This window comes from Cottoperca gobio, chromosome 21 (genome assembly GCF_900634415.1).
Source record: "Cottoperca gobio chromosome 21, fCotGob3.1, whole genome shotgun sequence".
Lineage (NCBI taxonomy): Eukaryota > Metazoa > Chordata > Actinopteri > Perciformes > Bovichtidae > Cottoperca > Cottoperca gobio.
The window spans coordinates 15,984,395-16,011,040 of record NC_041375.1 but is presented as its reverse complement, the minus strand read 5'-3'; the positions used below and the strand labels follow the sequence as shown (position 1 = coordinate 16,011,040).

Sequence of the window (26,646 nt, the reverse complement as noted above, 5' to 3'; positions counted from 1 at the left end):
TGACAGCTGGTGGTAGTAACGGGACAACAAATATAAACAATGCTCCAGCAGTGGCAGTGAAGAAGAAAATTACTAGTAAGCCATAATGGATGTAAACAATGCTATATTTTGTTTGTTTACAAGAAAACTTCCATCCGAGGGCACCTTTAAGTGTTTTCCACCAATTAACACAGAGGAAGTTAATAGATCTCTCACACGTTGTAAGGCTGCAAAACCATCTGCAAGTTATAGATGTTTGGGATAAAGTAGCTAATATTCCAAATACTATCAGCTGACTCTATAATAACTTGGCCCACCTGTGCTGTGTCAAATAAGTGAAGCTAATATCAGGACTGCACGACTGGGCTCAGATTACCTTCTACAGATCAGAGAGCAACTCACCCTCAGCTATGTGTAACATGAGACAGGCCACGGTGCACACAATTTCCTACTGTAAAGGTTCAAACAAAGAGATTAATATAATCTATCAATTAGACACCAGCTGTTTAGCTGAGCCTTAATACAAAATCCCTTCAAGCATACTTTTGCTGTGACCATCAAAACACTGCAATAGAGAAGAAAGTAGTTGTGCCCTTCACAAACCATTGCTCGAAAACATAATTCACATGAGCTCTTGGCCTATTGCTGCCAGCAGAGGACACCCACAGGGAACATTAGAGTGATATATTTGTAAGGGATAGAAGCACACATTGAATTAAGAAGATATAGAGGTAACCTCAAGTGGCAGCGCTGCATCTCTCTGGACTATTATGCACTCATAGAGTTTATACAGATACACATTGACCTTGATAAAAACTCACACATACGAACATTAAGATGGAGTTTTATATCTCACCAGTTGGCCTTCTGATTATTTGGGCACTAATGTTGAGTTATTATACTCTAAATCTTTTATACGGGTCTGGTTAATTGGACTATTAGTGTCCTTTCACTCATACCACTGCCACCAAAACACACTATGTCCTTTCCATTCAATGTATCTTTGTGTCCTACATCTCCTGTAGTGACAACTTTCTTAAAATGTTTAATTTGATCCCTTTAAAATACTTTACCTCCAGCACCAACTCTGTCATCTGGTGTTGTTTTTGCTGCTCCTTGCTGTCTGGTATGGGCCCATGGTAGAACATGCATACCATGCTGTGCTTCTTCAAGGCTTTCTTGTAGTTCCTGTCATTGATGTCTAGGACGCGGTCTTTCCCGTCATACTGAGGGAACTCCAGTCCCTTCGCAGCCGGGGCCAGAGGCACGAGGCTCAGGCAAGGGAGCAGGAACAAGCACAGGGAGAGCATGGTCCGGAGCCACACACCCCCAAAAGTCAGAATTTGGTTTTAGTTTAAGTATAAAACTGCACAATCAAAAAGGTCACCTAAGCCCTGTGAAAGGGTAGGGAAATGCTGCAGAAGGTTTAGGAGGTAAAACTTGGTCCTTCAGTGGCAGCTCTCAAGCATCCCAAGCTGTGCAAAGAAATCCAACTTCTAAATGCATCTTTAAGACTGAGCAACTGTTTCTCCCACTGCGATCACTCCTTCACGCCTTCCCTCTGTAGACACAAAGACGAAAGAGGAATACTGTCGGGCCTGTGAGGTGCTGGGGGGGTGGATACCATACATAGTGGCACTCCTCTCCCACTACTTGTTCAGGACAGGCCCATTTTTAGGACACCAGTTGTTTGAGTGCTAAAAATAAAGTTGCAAGTGAGAAAGAGAGATAGCACGGGTTCTTGCTCCCTGTGATGTCTCTATGAGGGAATCGGTGATGTGGGAGGAGAGAGTTGAGCCCCACAGATTTGGGGGGTTCAGTTATTTTGAGGTTTTTAAGTCTGTGAGGACCAAAAACACAGTGGATGTTTGGTTTGGTGCTAGAGTATGGTGGTGTATTTTAAGTGACAGCTCATGAGACAATCTTCCAACAGGTGTGCAAAGGGCAACTCACATAATCTCTGTGTAGTAGTTGTTTTGCATATGTGTCTCATTGAGTTTAGCATGTGCAATGTGCTATTTGACCATGAACTGAATATATTCCTATTTATACATTTATAACAGCATTTTGTTTTAATTTGGTTTGAATTGTCAGAATGTGATTTGCTTTCTTTTCTTTATTTCTCAACAACTTTCCCCCTTTTGCTCTTCCCAAACCTACTCAATGACTCAAAGATATTCCTCTTAAACTGTATATTTAAACTGCAAACCACCATTATTACACAAATTGCACCTCTGTCTTTGCCTCCCTCTTTAGTCTTCTTCATTTTCCCTTTCAAGCACAATAGTTTTCTAGCTGCTTAAAAGGAGCCTCTTCTGTCCTCTGTAGGTAGAAACCGAGTATGACCTGCTGAATTATGAGAGTTGTGTACTGTAACACCACTGCAAAACGTTTAGGATCCTTATGCAGTGATTCCAAACCTGAGGTACTTGTTTCCCAGCGGGTAGTTTCAAGGATATATGTCGAATAATTATCAAGTAGTTCAGAATATAAAGAAAATATAAATATAATTAGAATTTTGCAAAAAATAAGCACAAAAATAGGATTATGATCGGTATGAGGCTAATCTTAAGTATATTTATTGTCAGTAGCCTTTTTTCACAGCAAAATTGACTTGTCATTGCAGGAAAAGCACAGGTGCTATACTAATAAAATCAACAATGGCTCCGTATTATTGTTTAAGTATCTCAGTAAGTCATGACAGTGAGCAAGCAGGAATGATACGAAGACCCTGAAACTGAAGCAGCTAAATGGAATTAAGCCATTTCGAATTTCATTATTTCTGGGTCACTGTGCTTTGCATGAATCTTTAATTGTAACCATATGCACTTTTATGTAATTAACAGTGTTAAATGACATCAAAAAGTTTGGGAACCACTGTCCTAAAGCATTATTGATGTTATTAGATTGAAGACTTACAGGTCTAAAGAGCTAAACCACAAGTTAGATACACAATTTCAATTAGACTTTATTATTCTGGTTACAAATTTGAGCTGCATTCACTAAAAAAGAAAAGATATAAAAAAAAAAAGAATTATGTTATAGTTCTGCTGCTGTTGATGATAATGATGACCTGCTGTGTGTTACGTGTCTCTGCTTGCCTTATCCAGCCCCAAAGTTAGTGACAACGTCGCCCTGTTGTAACTGAGAAGTCCAGTCCTCCTTGATGTATTGGTGGTAGGGGTCATTAGAGTGCTCTCTCCTCTTGGATTTGACTGTGCTCACCAGGATGGCCACAACAATGAAGGCAAGCATACCAATCATCACCACCAGATACCAGATGACGTTCTTGAAGTTCTCCTCAGCCAGAGTCTTGTCCAAAGCATTGGCTGCAGCTGTCATGTTACGTCTCCAGTTGTCCAGGTAATGGCCTAGAGCACTGGTCAGGGACCCCTCCAGGTGGAGGGTCAGGTTGGACCAATTAGTTGCACTCATCTAGTAGGAGGGAAAACAAAAGATGATTTTCTGCTATTTCCAAAGGTTTGAGACAAATTCCACTTGTCTATTAAGTAAATTAAATGTGTTGTATATATCAAATACCAGAAGTTAGACTTTAGTGAACTCAATTTAAGCTTAAAAGAGCACAAAGTTGATTCAAAGTAACCCAATTACTAAACAAATATTGTACACATTTCACTAGAAAATTACTAGTATTTTTCTATAATATAAAATAGTTTAAAAAAAACCGAAATAAGCAATAATTAGATATTAAGTACAACAAAAAAACGTAGGTGTTATTTATTAAATGTTTAAGGTGTTATTTGTTAAAGGTTTAACACTCAAAAAAGCAGATTATCTGCTACATCAGGACTGTGTAGGTTTTCATGACATTCAATTTAGTGACCGCAGCGAGGTGGATTATATTGGTTTGAAGGCCAATAAGAAACATCAGATATGAACCGGAGATCAGTACGGTGACATGTGAGTCTTTAAAGCAGCATGCAACAAATAATAGAGCTCTAACAAGGCTAAATACTCAATGCCTAAACTGATATTTAATGACTTCAATGTAATATTGTCCACCCCACTTACTCTCATTCAAGCGCAGTTCTATCCAATCATTTAAAGGACATGAGCAAAAGGCTCAGCAGGTTAAAATCATATTATCATTTAACTAAACAGAAATAAAGAATTTTGTTAAGCTTTACTGAACCAACCTTCAGCAACTTTTTCGAAGGCCGCATCTTGAATTAGTCGGACACCTTGGAGGGAAAACGGAACAAAATAAGGAGGCACAGGCGGAGAGCACAGCTGGTTACAGTAACAAGCAAAGTCTTTGGCTCATAGTCGACCGCTGCTCATACTTTGTTTACTCTTTTAATCTTTTCTTGTTGTCTGAACGTTGGATTTTGAGTTATGTGTGTGTGTGTGTGTGTGTGTGTGTGTGTGTGTGTGTGTGTGTGTGTGTGTGTATGTGTGTGTGTGTGTGTGTGTGTGTGTGTGTGTGTGTGTGTGTGTGTGTGTGTGTGTGTGTGTGTGATTGTGTGTGCAAAGGGAGAGTGGAGCATGACCTTGAAGATGTTTGGCATACGAACTGCAGACATTTCCTCAAGCTGATAAAGAAAACTTATGAGCTGGAAGTCATTATAACTTTACACACAAGCATTAATATAGGCATTAATAACTGCAACAAGCACAGGACAGGAAATATAATAATTAGAGATCGACCTGGCTGGTGAGTGGCTGGCTAGTGTTTATTCACCTGCACTTCCTCATCTGCCCACACTGTGGGAGCACACTACAAGGGGAAGTTTATTGCCTGGTACTTCAGCTCTCTCTCTAGATGGCAGGAAAATCCAACACATTTGAGATTCATTTTCACATGCATTTACATATTTTTTAGTGAAATATGTTCATGATAACTATCATAGTATAATGGTTATCTCCGTGTTCTGTAAAAAAAGAAATTATGACAACTCCAAATTTTTCCCTTCGTTTTAGTGCAAGAAAGTACACGTACATTCTGAAAATGTTCAAACTTAATTATGTCTGAAGTAAAAACATTCAGAGCAGTAAGCTACAGCAGACAAACCTTTTGCAATGGCTCAAGTAGAAATACCCTGTTATATGCATCTTATGCAACGTTAAGGTGTGTTGAGGGTAAAATTATTCCAGCTTCAAAGCATTATTCTCTAAATGTTTTCCTTTAAAGGGCCCTTTGGTCCAAGTAATTGGTCCGACCACTCAAAGGTAACCCAAAAGTTGTTTTAATTAATGGCTCATAACTGATCTATAACTCATTAGTTAACTATCAATAAAACAATTAGTTAAATTTTATAAACCTTATAAAGGGTTCAATCAACATACACAAATGTTGCATTAAATGCATATCTTTACTTTTACATCATCACATCACATCACTATAATACCAACTAATCTATTTAGGTTACAGTAAAATGTAAAATACCTGTATGTGATCAAAGAAAATATATGATGCAGATTCATTCAAATGACATCCCAAATGTTGTGAAGTGCAGCCCCTGCACCAACCAAAGGCAACCAGACATCATCAAAAGCTTGGACAGATTAAGCATCAGGGATCAGAGATGGACCACAACAGCAACGCAAACCCCAAGGAAAGACTGACATGCAAATAGAGGGCAGTGCCACTTGTGCCAGTGAACCATAAACCCCCTGGCTCATAGGCTCAAATGTTACATAAACTCTGAATTCTGCACACATAGGCAGGAACATGCTCATATGTTCTGTGATGTCGTGTAAACATAAACCAGTGTTCTGTGAGTCACAGGAGTCAGCACACATGATTATATAAACGAGTGAAAATAAAAATGATGACTGGTTGAAAGTTCAAATGAGAATTGTGTAGAATTGTTTAATCACATTAATATGTTTCTGTACAGTCTGGTAAACCTGTACAATAACTTGTTATTGATTGGGTGTTGTCCTGGTGTAGCTATGGTACCTGACAGCATGGGTTACTTTTCATTTTCATATCATATTTTCATATGTTCTGTTTTGCATAAAGTGGGATCCCTCTGACACACCTGCAGCAGCAGTGTTAAGCTATTCAATTATCCATCCATCCATCGTCTACCGCTCATCCGGGGTCGGGTCGCGGGGCAGCAGCTCCAGTAAGGAACCCCAATCTTCCCTTCTCCGGGCCACATCCTCCAGCTCCGACTGGGGGATCCCGAGATGTTCCCAGGCCAGTGAGGAGATATAATCTCTCCACCGAGTCCTGGGTCTTCCCTGGGGTCTCCTCCCAGCTGGACGTGCCTGGAACACCTCCCTAGGGAGGCGCCCAGGTGGCATCCTTACTAGATACCCGTACCACCTCAACTGGCTCCTTTCAATGTAAAGGAGCAGCGGCTCTACTCCGAGTCTCTCACGGATGGCTGTGCTTCTCACCCTATCTCAAAGGGAGACGACAGCCACCCGTCTGAGAAAACCCATTTCGGCCGCTTGTACCTGTGATCTCATTCTTTCGGTTATGACCCAGCCTTCATGACCATAGGTGAAGGTAGGAACGAAGATCGACCGGTAGTTTGAGAGCTAGGTACTTGAACTCCTTCACTTGGGGTAAGGGCTCATTCCCTACCCGGAGTAGGCAATCCACCGGTTTCCTGCTGAGAGCCATGGCCTCAGACTTTGAGGTGCTCATCCTCATCCCAACCGCTTCTCGGCTGCGAACTGATCCAGTGACTGTTGAAGGTCACACACCGATGATGCCATAAGGACCACATCATCTGCAAAGAGCAGCGATGAGATCCTCAGGCCACCGAACTGCAACCCCTCTCCTCCACGACTACGCCTCAATATCCTGACCATGAAAATCATGAACAGGATTGGTGATAAAGCGCAGCCCTGGCGGAGGCCAACATTCACTGGGAACGAGTCCGACTCACTGCCGAGTATCCGAACACAACTCTCGCTTTGGGCGTACAGGGATTGGATGGCCCTCAGAAGTGATCCCCTCACCCCATACTCCCGCAGCACCTCCCACAGTATCATCCGGAGGACCCAGCCATACGCCTTCTCCTGATCCACAAAACACATGTAGACCGGATGGGCGTACTCCCAGGCCCCCTCCAGGATCCTTGCGAGAGTGAAGAGTTGGTCCGTTGTTCCATGACCAGGACGGAATACGCATTGTTCCTCTTCAATTAAAGGTTCGAACCCTCCTTTCCAGTACCTTGGAGTAGACTTTACCAGGGAGGCTGAGAAGTGTGATACCCCTGTAGTTGGCACACACTCTCTGTGGGAACCACCACCCTGGTCTGCCACCCCCTAGGCACTGTCCCAGACTTCCACGCAATGTTGACGAGGCGTGTCAACCAAGACAGCCCCTCAACACCCAAAGCCTTCAGCATTTCTGGTCGGATCTCATCAACCCCTGCGGCTTTGCCACTGTGGAGTTGTTTGACTAACTCAGTGACTTCCGTCAGGGAAATTGACGATGATCCCCCATCAGCTTCCAGCTCTGCCTCAGTCAACAGGGTCCTACCCTTGCTGTACACAGCTTGGATGGTTCCCCGCTGCCCCCTCCTGAGGTGCCGGATGGTTTTCCAGAAGCACCTTGGTGCCGACCGAAAGTCCTTCTCCATGGCTTCTCCGAACTTCTCCCACACCCGCTGATTAGCCTCGGGTGGCCTAGGGTGCTCTGGTACCACGTACACTTATGAGCATCCTTATGTTTGAACATGGTGTTTGTTATGGCCATTCCATGACTAGCACAGAAGTCCAACAACAAACGACCGTTCGGGTTTAGATCAGGGAGGCCGTTCCTCCCAATCACGCCTCTCCATGTCTCTCCATCGTTTCCCACGTGTGCGTTGAAGTCTCCCAGCAAGACTACGGAGTCCCCTACTGGAGCCCACTGCAGGGCTCCATTCAGGGTCTCCAAGAAGGCCGAATACTCCGAACTGCGGTTTGGGTCATAGGTACAAACAACAGTCAGAATTTCCCCCGAATAACCCGAAGGCGTAAGGAGGCAACCCTCTTGTCCACCGGGGTGAACTCCAACGTAACGGTGCTCAGCCAGGGACTTGTGAGTATCCCCACACCCGCCCGACGCCTCACACCTTGGGCAACTCTGGAGAAGAATAGAGTCTAACCCCTATCCAGGAGTATGGTTCCAGAGCCAAGACTGTGCGTAGATGTAAGCCCCACCAGATCCAACTGGTAGCGCTCCACCTCCCGCACTAGTTCCGGCTCCTTCCCCCACAGAGAGGTGACGTTCCACGTCCCCAGAGCCAGCCTCTGCTGTCCGGGTCTGGTCCGTCAAGGTCCCTGACCATCACTGCCACCCGTGTGACAGCGCACCCGACCCCAGCGGTTTTTCCCATGAGTGGTGGGTCCACAGGATGGATGGATGGGAGGCACCACGTAGCTTCTTCGGCTGTGCCCGACCAGGCTCCGTGGCAAACCCGGCCACCAGGCGCTCTCTGTCAGGCCCTCCCTCTGGGCCTGGCTCCAATTTGCCTTGGGAGACCGTACCAGGAGCACTAGGCTCCAGACAACACAGCTCTCAGGTTCATAGGGACACACAAACCTCTCCACCACGATAAGGTGATGGTTCCCAGAGAGGTTATACGTTTTTCAAATTATGATGGTTTAATTTTAAAGTCATCGAATAAAGAGAATAAAACAAAGTCAACATACAGGTGAAGTTTAGCATTATTGTACATACATGAGGCAACATTCAAGTCTCCAAGATTTTTTAAGTAATAAATACATAATAAATAAATCAGACATTTAGAAAGAAGTAGTTTTTTAAACCAATATTTTACTTAAATCATAGTGCAACTGCCATGATAACACTACTATTTAACATACATAATTATGACATTGCTTGTCCCAGAAAATCCAAGATGACAAGAAGGATTGAAATATAACACACTTTTAACCTGAGCCGACACTGACTCCCTCTTTACTGTCTTAAATATTTAAAAAATATTTTACCCTCTTTCTAAGTCTACGGCAGTGAGTTCATGGTCCCATGTTATTCAGGGAACGTGTTAGAAATGTGATGAGGAATGTTTTTCTGGTCATACATTATGTCTTATAATGAGCGTTGTTGATACATTTATAGGAAGATGATTTATGATAAATGCCTCGTCGATGTATGCTTCATTGCTCTCATAACATTATGTCGCAGCCCTAGAGACTATTCTTTCCACTGTTATTACTAAGGGAGGTAAATATTTTCTTTTGTCAGTGTAGCCCTGTTCCATGGAATAATGCCAGAATACCAGGCATGCTGCCATAGTTAAGTCAAGGTTGTGCATGGGGAATGACGGGAACGCAAAGACTATGTGTTTGCGGTATATTTGAAAGGTCACTCCACATTCCCTACATGGCTGCTTCTGTTGTCACCCCAATAAAAAGGAATCACAGAGACATTACTTTCAAAATGGCTGACAAACAAAAAAGCAAACATATTGTTTTATGTATTATGTATTTGGCTGCAACTTGCCAACAAGCAGAAATCAGATATGTATCTTTCATTTCAGTTTCAGCCTTAATAATCATAATTCCTGAGCTAATTCATGATTATTGGTAATAAACACAACAAGACATTACATTTTATATAGTACTACTCACTCATATTAAGGCCTGGCACCTTTGTTGCATGCATAAAATAAAGGTGAAAATGTATTGCTCTATGAGAGCGAGGTCACCAGGCCTGATGCACAATTGTCCACCCCTGAACTGCCTAACTGCCAGTTATCCCTGTCGAAGCAGCTGTTCCATGAATGGTACTTCCTTTTTTTGTATGTAGTTAAATGCATGACGCAAGTGCCTTTTAAACCCAAAATGCAAAGTTGCCTCCCCAACAAGATGCAATGTGCACAACACTGGATGCAGCATTACCACTGGGACTGGTAATCATGACCCAAATACAAATCATTAAGTTCAACACACACAAGCAAAAAGAAAACTCAGTTAAAATCAAGCCTTTAGTATCATAGTTAGTTCATAAATGATCCACATTATGTATAAAAGTACTTCTGTACATATATGTGATCATATAGGAAGATGTACAAATGATCTACAACACATGTATGTGTGATTAATATTGTACACTTTAGATTGAGGGGATGCCAAAACATTTGCAATTGATTCAGTAATATACATACAGAAAGTAACACCGAACATGTTTGGAAATAATATTTATTATGTTCCTTTATAAGTACAAATGACAAAGGATCAAGTTAGCACTCATATAATTTAAACTTGAAGAGAATTTGTTAATGCTGAATAATTTACACTCCAATGTGTTGGTCCACATCAATTAAAATGATCAAGTAACGATGAGAATATGTGAATCTTTGTAAATGTTTAAAGGTGTACTACGCAGCATGAACCTCTTCTAAAATAATCCTACTTAGTAATAATAATAATAATAAATTGTATTTATAAAGCACCTTTCAAAGCTAAAAGTAATCTCAAGGCGCTAAAATGCAGGACAACAACAAAAACAACAACAACAGACATAAGTGGCCTGTGGAGCCCTCAGGTGTTCTAGGAGGGAATTCCACGGGTGAGGAGCGGCTGAGCAGAAGGTTGCGTGTGGAGGCATGTATGCACTGATTACATTGCATTACAGGTCATTTAGCAGATGCTCTCATCCAGAGCGACTTACTTTGAACTAAGTACAGGGACAGTCTCCCTGGAGCAACTCAGGGTTAAGTACCTTGCTCAGGGGTACAATGGTGGCAGCCTGGTATTGAACTCCCGACCTTCTAGTGTTTTGTTTGGAAGGCGTACCACTTTAGTGGTGTGCCAACTAAAATAGCCTCTGTTTTTGAGCTATTTAATTGAAGGTGAATTGTCTTTCATCCAAGCCTTTATCTCCTCAAGGCAGGTGTTCGATGATGATGATGATGATGATAATGATGATGATGATGATGATGATGATGATGATGATGATGATCATGAAGATGTCGACAGTGCGGCTGCATGTGGCATCGGGTCGTTTTTTATATATAGCTGTGTGTCATCAGCGTACCAATGGAATGGTATTCCATGCTGGCTGATGACACGGCCAAGGGGCAGAGTGTAGAGGGTGAACAGAGTGGGGCCAAGAACCGACCCTTGAGGGACACCACAGGTTACTGGGTGTATCTGCGAACTTGCACCTTCCAAGGATACATACTCTGTTCTTCCAGAGAGGTAGGACTGGAACCAACTCAGGGCGGAGTCAGAGAGTCCGATGGTGTAGTGGAGGCGCTGAAGGAGGATCTGATGGTCGACCGTGTTGAACGCTGCAGTCAGATCCAGGAGGATGAGGAGAGATGGGGAGCCAGCGTCAGCCGCCATCAACAGGTCGTTTGTGACCCTGACCAGAGCTGTTTCGGTGCTGTGGGCGGAATTGGAACCGGACTGGAATTTCTCAAAGAGGCAGTTGGCTTTGAGATGGTCCTGAAGCTGGGCTGCAACTACTTTTTCCAATACCTTTGATAAAAATGACAGGTTGGAGATGGGCCTGTAGTTGATGATGACATCCGGGTCTAAGGTGGGTTTTTTGAGAAGAGGTCTGATGACGGCAGTTTTTAGAGAAGATAGGACATGACCAGTCTGGAGCGAGAGGTTAATGACTTTGGTGATCAGGGGGCTTAAAGCACAAATGTTGGATTTTACCAGGGCTGTGGGAAAAGGGTCCAGTGCGCAGGTGGAAGGTTGACGTCCTCAACCTCTTGTTGAGAGATCTCCAAGAAGACGTAAAGAGGCGGGAAAAACCCAGGCTGTGGGTTGACAGCAGGGACAGACTGAGCAGAGGAGCTGGAGAGAAAAGAGCGGATGGTGTCGACTTTAGTCTTGAAGAAAGTAATAAAGCTATTGCACTGCTCTTCTGTGGTGTCGGTGTGTGAAAGAGTGTGTGGCCTGAGGAGATGACTTATAGTGGAGAACAACTGCTTGGAGTTTCCAGGGTTTTTATTGATGATATTGGAGTAGGACTGTGTCCGTGCGTTTCTGAGTGACTCTGAGTAGGCTTTTTGGTGTTCTTGAAAGGCTAATCTATGAACACTGAGTCCAGATTTTGTGAAACGCCTCTCCAGTACACGCCCATTTGCCTTCATGTTCCGTAGCTCTGAAGTGAACCAGGGGGCTGAGCGTGAGAAGGTGACTGTCCAAGTTTTCACCGGAGTGTGGAGATCCAGGATATTGCTCAGTATTCTATTGTAGTCATTGAATAACATCCATTTGTAGGGTGTTCTACAGAGGGTAAAGACAACTGTAAGCCTTCTATGATACACATGGAGTCACCAGACACTTCCTTTCACCTGCATGTGAGGAACTTCACTTGCACATTATAACATGTGAAGGTTAATGTTATTCCCAGACCACAGTCATCCATAATACATCAAGTAATTACTTTTTAATCATTTACTAATGATTTGTTTATGATAATTACTCGAGGCTTATAAATGACTTACAAAACATTGGTGATATGTTAACATAGCACTTATATATAAATTACAAACATTTATAAACGTTTTGATTTTAGTTCATTATTACTTAAAGGCTTATACATAACTGATCGTTATTATAAGGTGTCACCGGCTCGTGCCATAATAATAATAATTGTATAAGATGCAAATTTGCAAACATGGTATAAAAAATGACCACACTCATATACAATTACAACATTTTTTATATGTATTATGCATATTACACATAGCTATTGACAGACTGTAATGCATACAGCCTAATTAATCCCATCTAATAATATCATCGTTCCATTGCCGTGAGGCCAGTTGGAGCATTTGCTTCAAGCTTTTGTTCTTGTTTTCACTCTCCAAAATAGACAATGAACAAAGCATGGCCTGGATGCCAGTATTTTTCCACCAGGGCAATATCATGACTTTCCTCTAGTAAAGATGGAGGGTATGAGTCGCATGAGGGTTAGTCGAGGACTAAGCAAAGCATGTAAGAGACGTGGAATGACAAGTGATTTTAAATTCTAACTAGTTTGAATTACAGCGCTGTGAAACTCAAAATGTGAGTTGTATCTTACAGCAGTGATGTAAAATAACACCATCACCAGAAAGCTGAGGTCCTGGCCTGCAGATTTAATACAATGAAAAGGGAAACACAAGCTCAAGTTATTGTGCACAGGTAAATTATCAATTAGATGAGTGCTATTACCTGAGAGCTATCCACCTGCACAACTTAAATAAACAGTGGTGGAAGAAGTATCAATTTAAGTAGTTTGACACTTTTGCATTTTACTGAAATACTTCAACAACTATTGATTGACATGATACATATATGCATAGTGTCCAGAGGATAAACACTAGTGATTACCTGCGAAGTGAACGAGCTGGGGTGTATGGTTTAATCATGGCCTGGATATAGGAAGGGGTTGATCCATTCACAGCACGGTAGGCCAGCACCAGAGTCTTGAAGCAGATTTGGGCCACCACTGGTAGCCAGTGAAGGGAGCGGCGAAGCGGTGTAGTGTGGGAGAACTTGGGTAGGTTGAAGACCAATCGGGCTGCTGCATTCTGGATGAGCTGTAGAGATCCTAGCAACACCAGTAGGTCAAAGTTTGCACTTATCCTATGAACTATTTCAATATCTCCTAGATGGGTTGGCACAAACTGTTGTTCACATTCATGTTCCCCAGAGGATGTATCCTAATGACTTTTGTGATTCTTTGACATTCCCTCTAGCACCATCAGCAGGAGGATATGTCCCCTACTGACTCAGAAGGCGGCGCAGGTTCTTGTCCAGGCTCTTCTCATCTCACGCCTTGATTACTGCAACTCCCGCCTTGCTGGACTGCCTACATGTGCCATCCGACCTCTACAGCTCATCCAGAATGCAGCAGCCCGATTGGTCTTCAACCTACCCAAGTTCTCCCACACTACACCGCTTCGCCGCAAATCAGTATTCTCTCCCCTTTAGAGTGTGCATGCTACATTTTAATGTGTTGCAATATGGAGTCATAGGACATCAGACATGACTTTTTTCATGTTCTCTAAATGCCACAACAGTGTATTCATTAACACATTACCTATCTGTATCACTGAATCATTATTGTATTGCTTAGCTGTGCACGTCATAACAAGTCGCATTTCATTTTAAGAATATGTTCACAGGTTAACTTTTAATCCACTCCAATCATGGAAAGTTACAGAGGTGTAAAGTTTGGTCGACTGAGGATAGAGGAATGTATGGAGATTAGAAGTGGAGATTTATAAACCACGGATCCTGACTTTCTGATTGGCTGAAGCTTGTGCAGACTGCTGGAATCGTTCCAATGCTCAATTGGCTCTGAGCAGATTATTAAACCATGCTGGGGTTTATGTAACCCTGGTCAACAATAACAGAAAGCAGGAGTATGTTTTTTACAATCCAATAAATACAATCTAAACTAAGAAGAAGTTGCAGTTTCACAGTCAAATAGTGCAGGAATTCAGGAATTTTAATTAGATTAGGTTTGATATCAATTCAACCCCAGGAGATAAGGAGTCCATAGATAATCTTATTATTTTGCAATGTTATGAAAACAGATGCTTAAGACTTATTACTTGGAGCCAGATGATAATCACATGATCAATAAAGAATGTTTTTGGTGTCGTAATATTCTCAAGAACTCCACCAGTCAACAAGTCTCCTGAATTTACAAGACATGAAAAGCACATAAAAGGAAATTTCATTTCAAATGAATGTTCATGTTGAGCAAAACTGACTTTAAGTTAGCCAGTGTTTCAAGATATTCTACAACTGTTTGGTTTGTTGTCACAACATAAAAGATGAGAACAGATTAGTTTTTGTCTCCACAGAAATTTTATTTTCAGTCTCTAAAAATAAAATCCATAAAAAATAACAATGTATATTCTGTCAGATAGAAATCAAATGTTTTTATAGTGTTTTCACATACAGCAATTATCATTTATCTTCTATATAAGTCATTTATGCCTGACGTTAATCACATTATGACACTGGTGTTTTAGACGGAGGTCAGTAAACACTGGTCAAATTTCAAAATACATAAACACAAATATTTTTTTTTTTTTTTTTGTATTCTTGGGTTGCGGGGTAGAGTTGTCTGGACACCTTACACTGTGGAAATAATGACCACAATCCAGGAGGTTAGCCACTTCAAAATGTGAATATGTAAACTGAAAATTTACAACATGACAAAGCTGAATTATGATATGGCTTTAAACAAATGTGATATTCACTGCACAACATTTTCAGGATGTAAATTGAATTCTTAGTTTTTTTACTTTAGCATTGCATACTAAGACACATTTGGTAAGAGGTTTAAATGACGCACTTAGAACAAGATTAAATAAACTGCAATGCACTACAAGGTACACGGACACACAGTAGATACACAAGAAATAGTCTGCTATAGAAGAAATGTATATTGTGGGTGATCCAACACGCTCACACACACACACACACACACACACACACACACACATTTTAACATACATTTTAAAAATAGCAATGCAATAGCAAAGCCTGACGCAAAACCTCCAGTAGGCTAAATCACACCCGGTGATCATAATAATCACCATTAACATAATGGTCATATGTAACAGCAGCAGAGAAGCAATGCTTCTTACCACTTAACATAAACACTAACATTTACTAACTTCATAATGGTCCCCCTAAAAAATGTGTGTAAGATATCATTTGTACCTGTGCTCTCCAGCAAAACAAAATGGAAACGTATTAGGTCATTTGCCAATAACCTTAAAAATTACAGTTCAGGGCACAATAAAAATGAAATAGTAATAAAACACTAAAAGGTTCTACTAGAATAATGCAGTAATAGTATAGTGTTCAGCAGCAAAGGCTGCCAAGGCTTTGACCAAAAATAGTTGTTTGACTTACTACAGACATATGTATGCTACACCAGCAACTAAGCCTATAGTCACGGTCAACAAGAATGGGGAGGACACACACCCATACATTACATTATACAGACGTGCATATGTCAAATATTAAATTCACTCAACAGTACAACAATTCAAAAGAAAAATAACTAATTTTAAAACATTTTCTAGTGCAGGATTGATAAGCGCTGTACAAAATTGACACGCACGTGCCAAATAAGCTTCTTAGTCATTACGGAGTACAATTGTTTTCATGTTTCAAGCTTTAATCATTAAAAAAAATGATTAGAGTAAGCTTATATCCCTGTTGCAGAGCTAAAAAAGACAACTGTAAATATCACAGACAAAATTTGTCAAATCTTTGAAAGGTCAGCTGTTTCTTTATAACAGCCCAACATAACTTCCCCCCTTAATAAAAACATCCAAACCAGTCCCCATTAGGTCAGTGTAGAGTTTAACTACAGTGAGAAATAAACAAACATGAAGATGCCCACACAGCAGACTAATAGCAGACCCATATTGAGGATTATTTTAACTCTAGGTGGCTCGTAGAGCATCTCTGCAACGACATCCTCCTGCACTACTTTTTGCTGAGTGCTCTGTGCTTCGTCATTATATCCACAAAACCATTTCAATAAACGCATACACCTGCTAGTCTCTCCATTAACATGGCCACTTTCATCGCTGATCATTTCCATCCTTCCATTACCAAATTGTTCTGCAGGGGTGGTGGCAGGGGAGGTTTCCGTACTAGGGGTTGCTGGGTCATGGTCAGTGGATGGGACCAGGAGTTTGACATCCGCCCCATCCAAACACCTCTCCTTTTTGACATTTTGTGGCATTTCTTTATGGAGTCTTCCATCGCCATTATGATGGCTCTCGTCAGTCAACCTGTACGTTTCATTTCGGTCCTTTGTGGGAACCTTTTTAATCTCGCTGAGCCCCCAGAATGTGGTGGTGCGAACCGCCTCCTCATCTGGTGGAGAGGTGCAGAGGCTCACCACCACCGCCACCAACACTGAACTCCAGAACAGCCCAGCGGCAAAATACATGTAATGAACATGAACAATGAAGGCAGGCCTATCATCTGGCTGGTCACAGGGAGGCTGGCGGTAGATAAAAGCTAGGATCAGTCGTAGGGCACCGAGAGTGAAACCTGTCATACCTCCACAAAATGCACCTATCTCATTACACCGTTTCCAGAACACACCTAACAGGAAGATGGCAGCAATTGGTGGAGTGAGGTAGCCAGTAACTTCCTGGATGTAGAGGTATGTCTGTCCACCTTGCATTTGAATAATAACAGGGACCCAGGCAATGCTTATTACCACCATAACAGCAACAAACACGCGGCCCACCATCAGCAGCTCACGCTGAGACGCCTCACTTCGAACATGTTTGTAGATGTCCAGGGTGAAGATGGTGCTTGCACTGTTGAAGATAGAGTCTAGATCACTCATCAAGGCAGCGATCATGACGGCCATCATCAGACCCCTGAGTCCCACAGGCATCACTGCCATGACCAGGCGTGGGTAGGCAATGTTTGAGCAACCGGCTTGAGAACCACACACAGCCATGCAGTGCTCTGGCCCAATGCAGGCAATCTCGTCCGGAAACAAGATGCGGGAGATCATTCCTGGAATGACTATTATAAACATGGGCAGGATCTTGAGGAATCCAGCCATGAGTGTAGATCCCTTAGCGTGAGCAATGTTCTTTGCTGCTAGTACTCTCTGAACAATGACCTGGTCTGCACACCAGTACCAAATAGATGCAGGGGTCTGACCAAGAATGAAGCCTGGCCATGGGATATCTTCATCCAGAGGACCTCGAAGGATTCGCAACGAGTTTGGTTTTGGCTCAATGCGGCAGGAAGGAGAATAGGTGAAGTTTCCACTGGCCATTATAGCAGTAACATTGGGAACTGCCTGCATGTACTTAGTTCTGACACCTTCTAGCCCACCAACTTTGATTAGGCTGAGGATGGTTAAGGTTAAGGCTCCACTAATCATCAACACTGCCTGAAGTACATCAGTGTAGAGTACTGCCACCAATCCACCAGTGACGGTAAGCACTGCAGTCATGCTGATGAGCAGGACAATGGACACATAAAGGTTCCACCCAAGGGACTCCTGAATGAAGAGAGCTCCAGCATACAAGTCCACAGACAGCTTGGTAAAAATGTAAAGTAACACAGACAAGAGGGCAAAGTAAATCTTTAGCCTGTTGCCACCGTAGCGTTTCGACAGGTACTCAGGCATGGTGTAGACCCCGGAGTGTATATACACAGGGATAAATACCCAGCCAAGCAGCTGCAGAAGCAGAAGTGCATTAAATTCCCATGCTCCAACAGCAAAGCCACTTGCTGCTCCTGACCCAGCCAGGCCTATGAAATGTTCACTGCCAATGTTGCTGACAAAGAGTGATGCACCTATCACTATCCACGTCATGGAGCGTCCAGCCAGGAAGTAGCCACTCACAGTGTTACGATTGGCTTTCCACATGGCAAAAAACCCAATGCCTAGCACCAGGACAAAGTACAGTGCTACCACAGCTATGTCCACTGATTCCATTTCAGGACTCATTTTTACAGATTACGTTTATAAAAATCTCTCTGGATGTAAAGCTCAAAGCTATTAAGAAAAAAAGGAATACAAATAGTCACTTATTTATTTAATTGTTTAAAAAGGAGAAATATAAATGCTTTGCTTTGGTTTGCTGTCTGGTTGGAAGCTGTAGTATCCACCGTCAGGTCAAATACACTAGGTGTGCTTCGGAGGGGGCTATCCACCGGCACTGAGGTCGTTCTAGTTTTAGAGGAGGATGTTGTAGGCATCTGGTCTAGAAAAGCCTAGAGTTAACATTCCTGCAAGACAGCAAAGACAATGAACAACACCTCATTAGAGACGTAATTTGAGAAGGGAATAACACCGAACACAAATGCTTAAAAGTTACTTTATAGCCTCTCTGAAAACAGGATAAAAATACAAAGTGAGCAAACTGGAGTCAAACTGAACATCATATTACAATCCATAACATAAAATTATCAAAATCACTAATGAAAGAAATGGTAAAATGCAGCATAGCGCTATATAAAGCATAGGAATAATAAGAATTTAATTAGCTGCAGTCTTTGCCAAGCGGATTTAGCCTGCCTATGACTTTCCACCTTAATCCTTATAACACTAAGAACTCAAGGCTGTAAAAACTTCAAAGAAAGCTTAACATTATGTAAGAAATCAAGAAGAGTCAATAAGTAACAATCTATTATGATCAGAGAGGATTACCTAATACCTGTCATGACTTAAATCATCTTCAAAATCTTGCAATTCTTTAAGAGCATTTTTGGAAAGACAGACAAAATTGTTTGAATTCCTTTTTTTAATGGTTTAAGTCAGAAAGAAAGAAAGAAAGGAAAGACACAGCGGGACACAACAGGATATTAATTAATCACACAAAAATAAGACTGATTCAAAATGTCCTTTTCACCATACAATAAGCCATGCACACACACCTAAATCTGTTAGATTCACATCACTAAATCTAAACCCTAGTCCAGAATTATAAAAACAAAAACTAGTTCCCTCGGCCTACATGTGAAACCACAAAATTACAGTTAGTTGTATGCTAATGAAATTCAAATTAAACAGATAAGTGGAGATACAGTAACAGTGAGATGGATCAAATTAAATCCATGTCAGCAAACGAGTAATATGCATGGTGATGTGTGAGCACATATAGACACACACATTTGGATGTCTGGCCTCTCTGGAGGTTCAATCCTTCCATGCATGGACGAAAACAACCCCACGCACTCGTCTTCACAGCCAGGCTTTATGCATAATTACCCCTTTCAATAAAAGAAGTCTTTGTTTTCATTTTACCATCTTATCATCAATGGCTGCACTCCATGTGTTCCCCATAAACTGTCCAGGAGACTCTGGCTCTGAAATACAGCAATGTCATTCAATAGATTATTATAATTGTATTTGTAAAGTTATATAAATGTGGGATTCAAACATAATCTCTACCATGCCAGTAAGCCTACATATAGAGCCACTTAGGTTACTGCCAGTATCGCAGGGACACTAACTTTAGCCCAAGCTGTTTCATATACTTGGGTTACACAAAATCAAAAAGTGTAACACTTTTATTCTTCACCTTTCTACAACAGATTATTGACTCAGGCAAAGCAACAAAGGAGTTACACCAGTAGTGACTGGAGCGCTGCCATAACAATGTTTAATGCACGAGTCTGCGACAGGTATTAAAGCCAAGAGAGATCCAGAAGCAAAACAACCCAACATGCATGAAGCCCAGATAAGTTAATAAATCTTAAGGTATAATCAAAAAGAGACCACACAACCTAATATAAAACTGCCAAAAAAACAAATTTACACCAAACATTATGATGATGATTGTACAACTGAAAGAAACCTCAGATGAATGGTTCTCTTGCACTGGTTCACATATATCTTAAAGACACTGAATGCTTCATCTTTGCTTTTAAATATAATCATGAATAAGATATCAAATCCAGGCTGCAATTGACACAAGGTTTAAAAAAAAAACACACATAATGTTGTTGAACATAATTGATCCTTTATTTAAGCAAAGTGTGGCGGAGAGCCTTTGTGAATACAAAGGAGAGGTGACACCAGTCCACGTACAGGCATGAGATGCACGGATGCACATAGCAGGCGTGAGAAAACGTCTAGAACAGTCACTCGGAGTGCAAAGGCTGCGCATCTTTAAAAAGGAGCTTGTATTCCTCATTATTGGCCAAATTAAATGCACTGTATGATTTAGAATAGGATATTTACCACCAACATATAACGTTGTAATGTAATGTGTTTGAAATATTCCTTCCTTGCTGGTGTCAGCGGTAAATAGGCCAGATGTCTCAACAGTCAATGTCAGTCGAGACATTTGACACAGACAATGCATAATATATTAACGGTCATTTGATTTTAGCACTAACATTAACATGTGACCACCTATTTAAAAAAGACAACATAGCGACAGTGCTCAAGCAGTTGTTTACGTACACTCATCAGCTCCATTATTTAAACACAGATAAGTACTAAAGATGTACCTTGTTCGCTAGTGTTAGCATACGCACTAAAGATGCTAAAACGACACTCCACGCCCCAGAGGCGAGATGTGAATGAAGCAGAAGTGACTCCTTCCTGGAGACCCGTCCGCCTGTAGAAGAGCTCGCACCATGGATGTTGTACACTGTCTCTGCTAGAACCACACAAGGCTCCTTGTGTCAAAACCCCTACGTTGTTTTCACGTTAGCAGTCCGTTTTCATGTGTCTTCCGTTTCACGGGAACTATGATGTTCGCCAGACAATGCCCCAGTTGAATCCACGCCCCTCGAACACGTGGACGTGGACACGTGGGTCGTTTGTGTGCAAAAAAAACCTCCAACTCGAAACCTTCCACAGCTCGTTGTATCACTTTTTTAAGGGTCTTTTTACATGAACATAATTTAATGAATTAATGAACAATCTAGAAACTGCAGCGACCTTGAATAGTTTAAGGGTTTTTTCAAACGTTAGACATTGCAATTTGCAGTGCTCCCTAACATGAAATGTTATCCCTTATGCCAATAACATTGTCCATAATAGATAGAAATGTGTGCTACTTATCTTTTTGCAACACATATGAAGATATTCATTGCAGGCTAGTGATAAAGAGGAAACAGTTGTCAGAGCAATAAGACGGAAATCCACTGCCATATTACAACACAATACTGCTTCTCAGGGTTAAGCCATTTCATGTTCACTCTATAAACATAGTGATCATATTATATGAAATATGGGAGACAATGAAAATCTTCAATTCTGGTGTGTGTGTGTGTGTGTGTGTGTGTGTGTGTGTGTGTGTGTGTGTGTGTGTGTGTGTGTGTGTGTGTGTGTGTGTGCGTGCGTGCGTGCGTCAGGTATGCTGCACAACCTAATAACCTAAATATGCTTGTAATGACATTGAAACCTCTCACTATAACTACTAATAATAATAATGATACAGCTTAAAATGACATAACATGACACAAAAACATACCGCAACATAATATTAACACAATGGTAATACGAATCATAATAGTAACCGTCAATAGCCTCAGCAGTCAAATAAGGTTAAGATGGTTGACTTCCAACAAAACACACTGCAAAGGAGGAGCAGCAGACTACAGTGGGAGGGGAACAGAGTACATTTCCACTCACTACAGATAATTTGGAAAATTCCATTTCACGAAAAACCCAATTTCCCAGCAAACCCTGCGCGTCTGTGCTGCGTATTTGATGAGCGACAGTCGCGCGAAGTGAGACGGATGTATGGAATGCGATGGAATGGCAGCATCCAAGGTTTGAGCTGAAGTATCAATACACATGTTTGTTTGTTGATTACCGTATGGCTCTGCACTTCTCCTTTATTGCGCTTGTCAAGCTGATATGATCAAGAAACGATCATTGTGCTTTCTAATGCGTTTCCAAGCAGACGTGTCTCACATGCAACAGTGTTGATATGTGGTGATGTTAGTCCAACGTCAATTCATTTTGACTCGTTTATTCACTAACGTAACATACACTCACCCAAGAACCACCGATATGCTATCCACTAGTAACTTATTTTTACAACACAATTTATTGGGCATGTACAAAAGTAAATTAAGTATAATTTTCCAAAAGATATAAGAGTAGAACAGCGCCTTACTTAAATACAAACACCTAAACACCCATAAATATACATTTACATAATTATAACTGAAGCATCAACATAAAGCGGACATGTTCTAAATGCTTAAATATTAAATTATTGTCTATAAAATCCCGACAATTTTAGTCTACTTTACCTCGCACTTTTAATCAAATCTGAGTTTGAACTTGAACCCTTTGAGCCCATGTGTGTTGAAAATCCTGATATAAAACACAGCAAACAAATTTTTTTATTTAAATTATGTTACGTTTGATAAGCCATGATATAATCCTTTTACAATATGTTTTATTCTGAGATCAATTTATTCTTTAAGTGTCATTTTTATTAATTCAGAAATTCTGGATAAATATTCTCACCTATTACAGCTGTCATAATACAACAATACATGAAGCAATTATAGAAATACAAGCAGTAGCCAAAAAGAGAGATAGAAGAAGACACTTACATTTCTATCCTAAGCATGATGCAACTGACTGTCATGCATTGTGCAGTGAGTAATTGATCCTGTTCAGGCTCATCTAATCATTTGAAATGGTGCAGTTTCCTGTTTATGTTGGCCAGCTTTTGCCTCGTCATCTTAGTCATAAGACCTGTAGTGAGAGCTCAACAGCTGTGTTTCATAGTGGGTTTCATTGAGAATGCATGATACACTGCCAGTACAGGCTAAATATAAGTTGTGGAGATATCAAATGCACCCCTCTATTGTATTACATTTTAAAACCTTTCAAAGTAAATTTTTCCATCCCCACAAAATGGTCAGGATTTTCAGTCCATTACTTCCAATATACATAAATGTGGAGATGAGCACTAATCTGTAATCTATTTATGTCTATCTAGTTTGTCAATGGTCAGCCCTGTGGGTATTTCTGCAGATACTTAACAAAACCATGTGGCCACTTATAACCAACTATCTTAGATTCATGTTTGTTAGCTTTGTTGAATTAGTTTTCATGCATTATTGATAAAGACTGATTTGATTGGGTTGATTAATAGACTTGCGTTTAGATTGTTTAGGTGAAAGTAATCTGACTGAAGCACCCCTGGGTGTTGGTAGCAGCTAAGGGTGGTGCCTATAAAAGGCTGCTCTTGTCCCTAAAAAGAAGAAGAAGGGGGAACTGGGCATGGCAGTTGGCCTTGCTGCTGCGTTTGTAACATGAATATTAATAATTGCAAATAAATGCCAACATTTGGGATTTGCTGTATCTCCTGTCTCTGCCGTTGTCTCCTTACTTATGGTATCGACCGCTCCCAAGGTCAGTCGAACAGGGTGTAAGAAAAAAAATCGATTCACTTGAGTTGTGTTTTGGGATACTGTATTGTTTCTTTAAAAAAAAGCATCACTATTTTATTTTATATCTGTACCTAATAAAATCCTGCAAGCACGTACTGATATAAGCAAATTGTGCATGACCATTGAGATGTCTGTTTAAATATATCACAATGCTGTAGAGCCACCTACAGGCAAAATGGCACAGAATTTTGCAGGATCTTTCGAGAGTTAATATGGGCAGATGTAATCTAGATTTTGTCTAAATTACACAATGTGTTTAAGAATTACTTTAGCTTGTCAAGGAGGCAGCATTTACAATAATTTAGCAACCAGTTGTAGGTAAATGTATATAGACTTTAAAAACAAAACAAATCATCTTGTGTCATCTTGTGCAAATAGGTCATACTCCAAGAATTTGGCAATCAATTGTTGAAAAACAGTATGTTGTTCTGAAAAAATTAATTCAAATGTTTTATTCAGATGTTTTTTAAACCAAATTTAATGAAGATCGAACGGAATCTGTTGTGAAAAAGTCTGTGTAAGAGATGATCCAAGGAATACAGATGAACTGTGCTTCTATGTCTCAGAGTTTGGCCAAGAGTTTGAGCACTGTGGGCAGGTACTTTACAATGCTCTGTTTTCTCACTCTGTCTATATACAGCTTTTCTATTATTAGTCATACTTTCTAATGAAATACACTGTATTATGTCATTGAGTCTATAAAAAGATCTTCTTCTGTCTTATAAAATTTGGCTCATGTTCTCTGATGCAAAAGGCTAAGAAATATTATGGTCCACTAGCTGCTTACTGATTATTAGAATTGTTAGGCCCGTAAATGTTGCATACATGTATTTGATGTAGTAAGCAGAAGTTTTTCCAACTGGTCTGTAAAAATGTCACCCTATGAGATTTTTCTACAGTCATTAACTATTCAACAGTAGCCCATTGAATACTTGTCACTTTCAATAACACACAACGTGTTACAGTGAAATGCAGTGATGTCAGTTTATAAAAGCAAACATCACATACCAAGTTTTATTAGTACGAGTGCTCGTGTAGCCTATAATCGATTTTGTTTTCAGATTCACAGAGAAATAAAACTTCAAAAAGTTGTTGATATTTGGAAGCTAAAAATAAAAGGCAAATGTTGTTCACTCTAAGCTTTATATGTTTTCAGATAGAAAATATGGGTGAAGAGTCACAACTTTGTTTGACTTCAGTCCTGACTCACAATGTCAATATCTTACTCACAAGAGAGAAATGACCAGTCTTTGTCAATTCATAACTGCCTATGTTGGACATTTTGAGGTCAATGCATTACAAGTGTTTGTTACAAGCAGAATCCCAGGTTGCAGTCTTTTATTAATAATTTGTATTAATACTTTAACCATGAAGCACTGTTGGCCACATTATCTGAGTTTTAGCAGTTGTTGTACAGGCATGTTAAAAAGGGTTGCATAATACAGGAGCTCCATCTAGAGACGGAAACCTGTATTTTCCAGTCCTTGTGTGCACCTAACACAATCAAAACCTCAGTTGAAAAGGTATTATTTTCAGAACCATTACATTTGACATACAAAGGAATTTGCTCATGATAATATCGTTATTAAGAAATTAATCTGTATTGCAGAACAGAGCTAAATTGTGACAATGACAAGAAGGCACATTCAAAATGAGAGGTGAGGACCCACTGTGGTGCAGCATATGCATTGTTTCACTCAAATGCATTGCAATACAAAAATACAAAATGTTTTCAACACTTTTTGCCAATCAAGATGTCATTCCAGTCGTGCGGTATTCAAGATAGTCCTTGACCCCATCCCACACATCACTTATAGTCAAATTAATTTGGTTATTAAGATGAAAACATGAAATACAATCCAGACAGGCAACAAGGAGTAGGGACAAAGGTTTTGGTTGTCAAGGTGCAGAAAGTTCATTATCAAATTGAAATCTATTTAGAGTTTTAAAATGTGTTACTTTAATGTCAGTGACAACATAAATTACAACATAAATATAAATAATCTTTTAATTTTTTTAACTATAGCACTGGACTCAACTCCAAGCATCATAATCTCCCAAATTCTTCTTATTGGTAACTCCCAGAATGTGTTTGTTGTCAACGTTTTGAGGAACAATTTCAGATTATTTTAACGATTGTTAAAAAAAAAAAGGGTCAATCATAGTACTGGCATAACCATTGTAGCGTGAATTGGTGATTAATCAACTATTTATTTATTTTTGGCAGAATGCCTACTCTCTACTTTGGCTATCAAAAATAAAAATGTAACTTTAATTAATAGATTTGGACATAACGTTAAATGACATCGTGCACCACTCTCATAGAGAGAACATTTGATAGCAAAATGTATTAATAATCGGAAAGTTATAAAGGAGTTCACTCGGTATTCAGAGGCGTAAAATACAAACAATTAACTTAACACTTAGCTGTTCAGGTCCTTTAAATGTTCTGTATTAAGTGTAAAAGGAGGACGGGTGGAAGGCTTTAAAGACCTTGTTATAATTCTTAATGTAAATGTAAACATAATTTATATAAAGGATAAAAACAAACAATTTGTATCCAGAAAGTCAGTTACACAAACTATAATATTAAAGAATAAGTCTGGATACAATATTGACATCCAGTTACATGGATGACTCTGTTGTGAGGGGAGAAACTGTCGGATATTATGGGGAAGAAATAAGGTTGGGGGCTCTATTATTTATTGCACATGTAAAAATGCCTGTCTATGATCATCCTATGTATTTAAAGTTAGTGTTTATTGTATATGACATACTAATAACAACTCCTAATTACCTATTTCACAACAAACTGGACAATATTAAAACGTTTTA

General features: G+C 40.4%; 3 protein-coding genes across 5 annotated transcripts in view; all 3 read right to left on the bottom strand.

Annotated features, from left to right (window-relative positions):
• Nucleotides 1-1,289, bottom strand: part of casq2 (calsequestrin 2) — a 6,885-nt gene extending 5,596 nt beyond the window's left edge. The window contains exon 1 of the mRNA XM_029459226.1: nucleotides 1,053-1,289. Within this exon, the coding sequence (XP_029315086.1) occupies nucleotides 1,053-1,289 (237 nt within the window). The remainder of the gene's footprint in view (nucleotides 1-1,052) is intronic.
• Nucleotides 1,290-2,927: 1,638 nt separating this feature from the next.
• LOC115026636 (potassium voltage-gated channel subfamily E member 2-like) lies at nucleotides 2,928-4,203 on the bottom strand. Its single transcript, XM_029459515.1, has 2 exons — nucleotides 4,137-4,203; nucleotides 2,928-3,414 (listed from the first exon to the last, which is right to left on the bottom strand). The coding sequence occupies exons 1-2, from the start codon at nucleotides 4,161-4,163 to the stop codon at nucleotides 3,082-3,084; spliced, it is 360 nt and encodes a 119-aa protein (XP_029315375.1). The 5' UTR covers nucleotides 4,164-4,203; the 3' UTR covers nucleotides 2,928-3,081.
• Nucleotides 4,204-14,720: 10,517 nt separating this feature from the next.
• On the bottom strand, nucleotides 14,721-21,585 carry slc5a3b (solute carrier family 5 member 3b). Of its 3 annotated transcripts, none has more exons than XM_029459111.1 (3): nucleotides 20,896-21,585; nucleotides 19,649-19,746; nucleotides 14,721-18,666 (listed from the first exon to the last, which is right to left on the bottom strand). In XM_029459111.1, the coding sequence occupies exon 3, from the start codon at nucleotides 18,383-18,385 to the stop codon at nucleotides 16,259-16,261; it is 2,127 nt and encodes a 708-aa protein (XP_029314971.1). In that variant the 5' UTR covers nucleotides 18,386-18,666; nucleotides 19,649-19,746; nucleotides 20,896-21,585; the 3' UTR covers nucleotides 14,721-16,258. The 3 variants fall into 3 exon arrangements, with proteins under 3 accessions (XP_029314971.1, XP_029314970.1, XP_029314972.1); XM_029459110.1 differs by having other exon boundaries at nucleotides 19,685-19,746; XM_029459112.1 differs by lacking the exon at nucleotides 19,649-19,746.
• Between the last annotated feature and the right edge of the window lie 5,061 nt (nucleotides 21,586-26,646).

Bases quoted from the DNA above. Each gene is read 5' to 3' on its own strand.
- LOC115026636 (XM_029459515.1), bottom strand. From the start codon at position 4,163: ATGCGGCCTTCGAAAAAGTTGCTGAAG. The intron at 3,415-4,136 runs GTTGGTTCAGTA...CCCTCCTACTAG, and splicing joins CTTCGAAAAAGTTGCTGAAG to ATGAGTGCAACTAATTGGTC.
- slc5a3b (XM_029459111.1), bottom strand. From the start codon at position 18,385: ATGAGTCCTGAAATGGAATCAGTGGACATAGCTGTGGTAGCACTGTAC.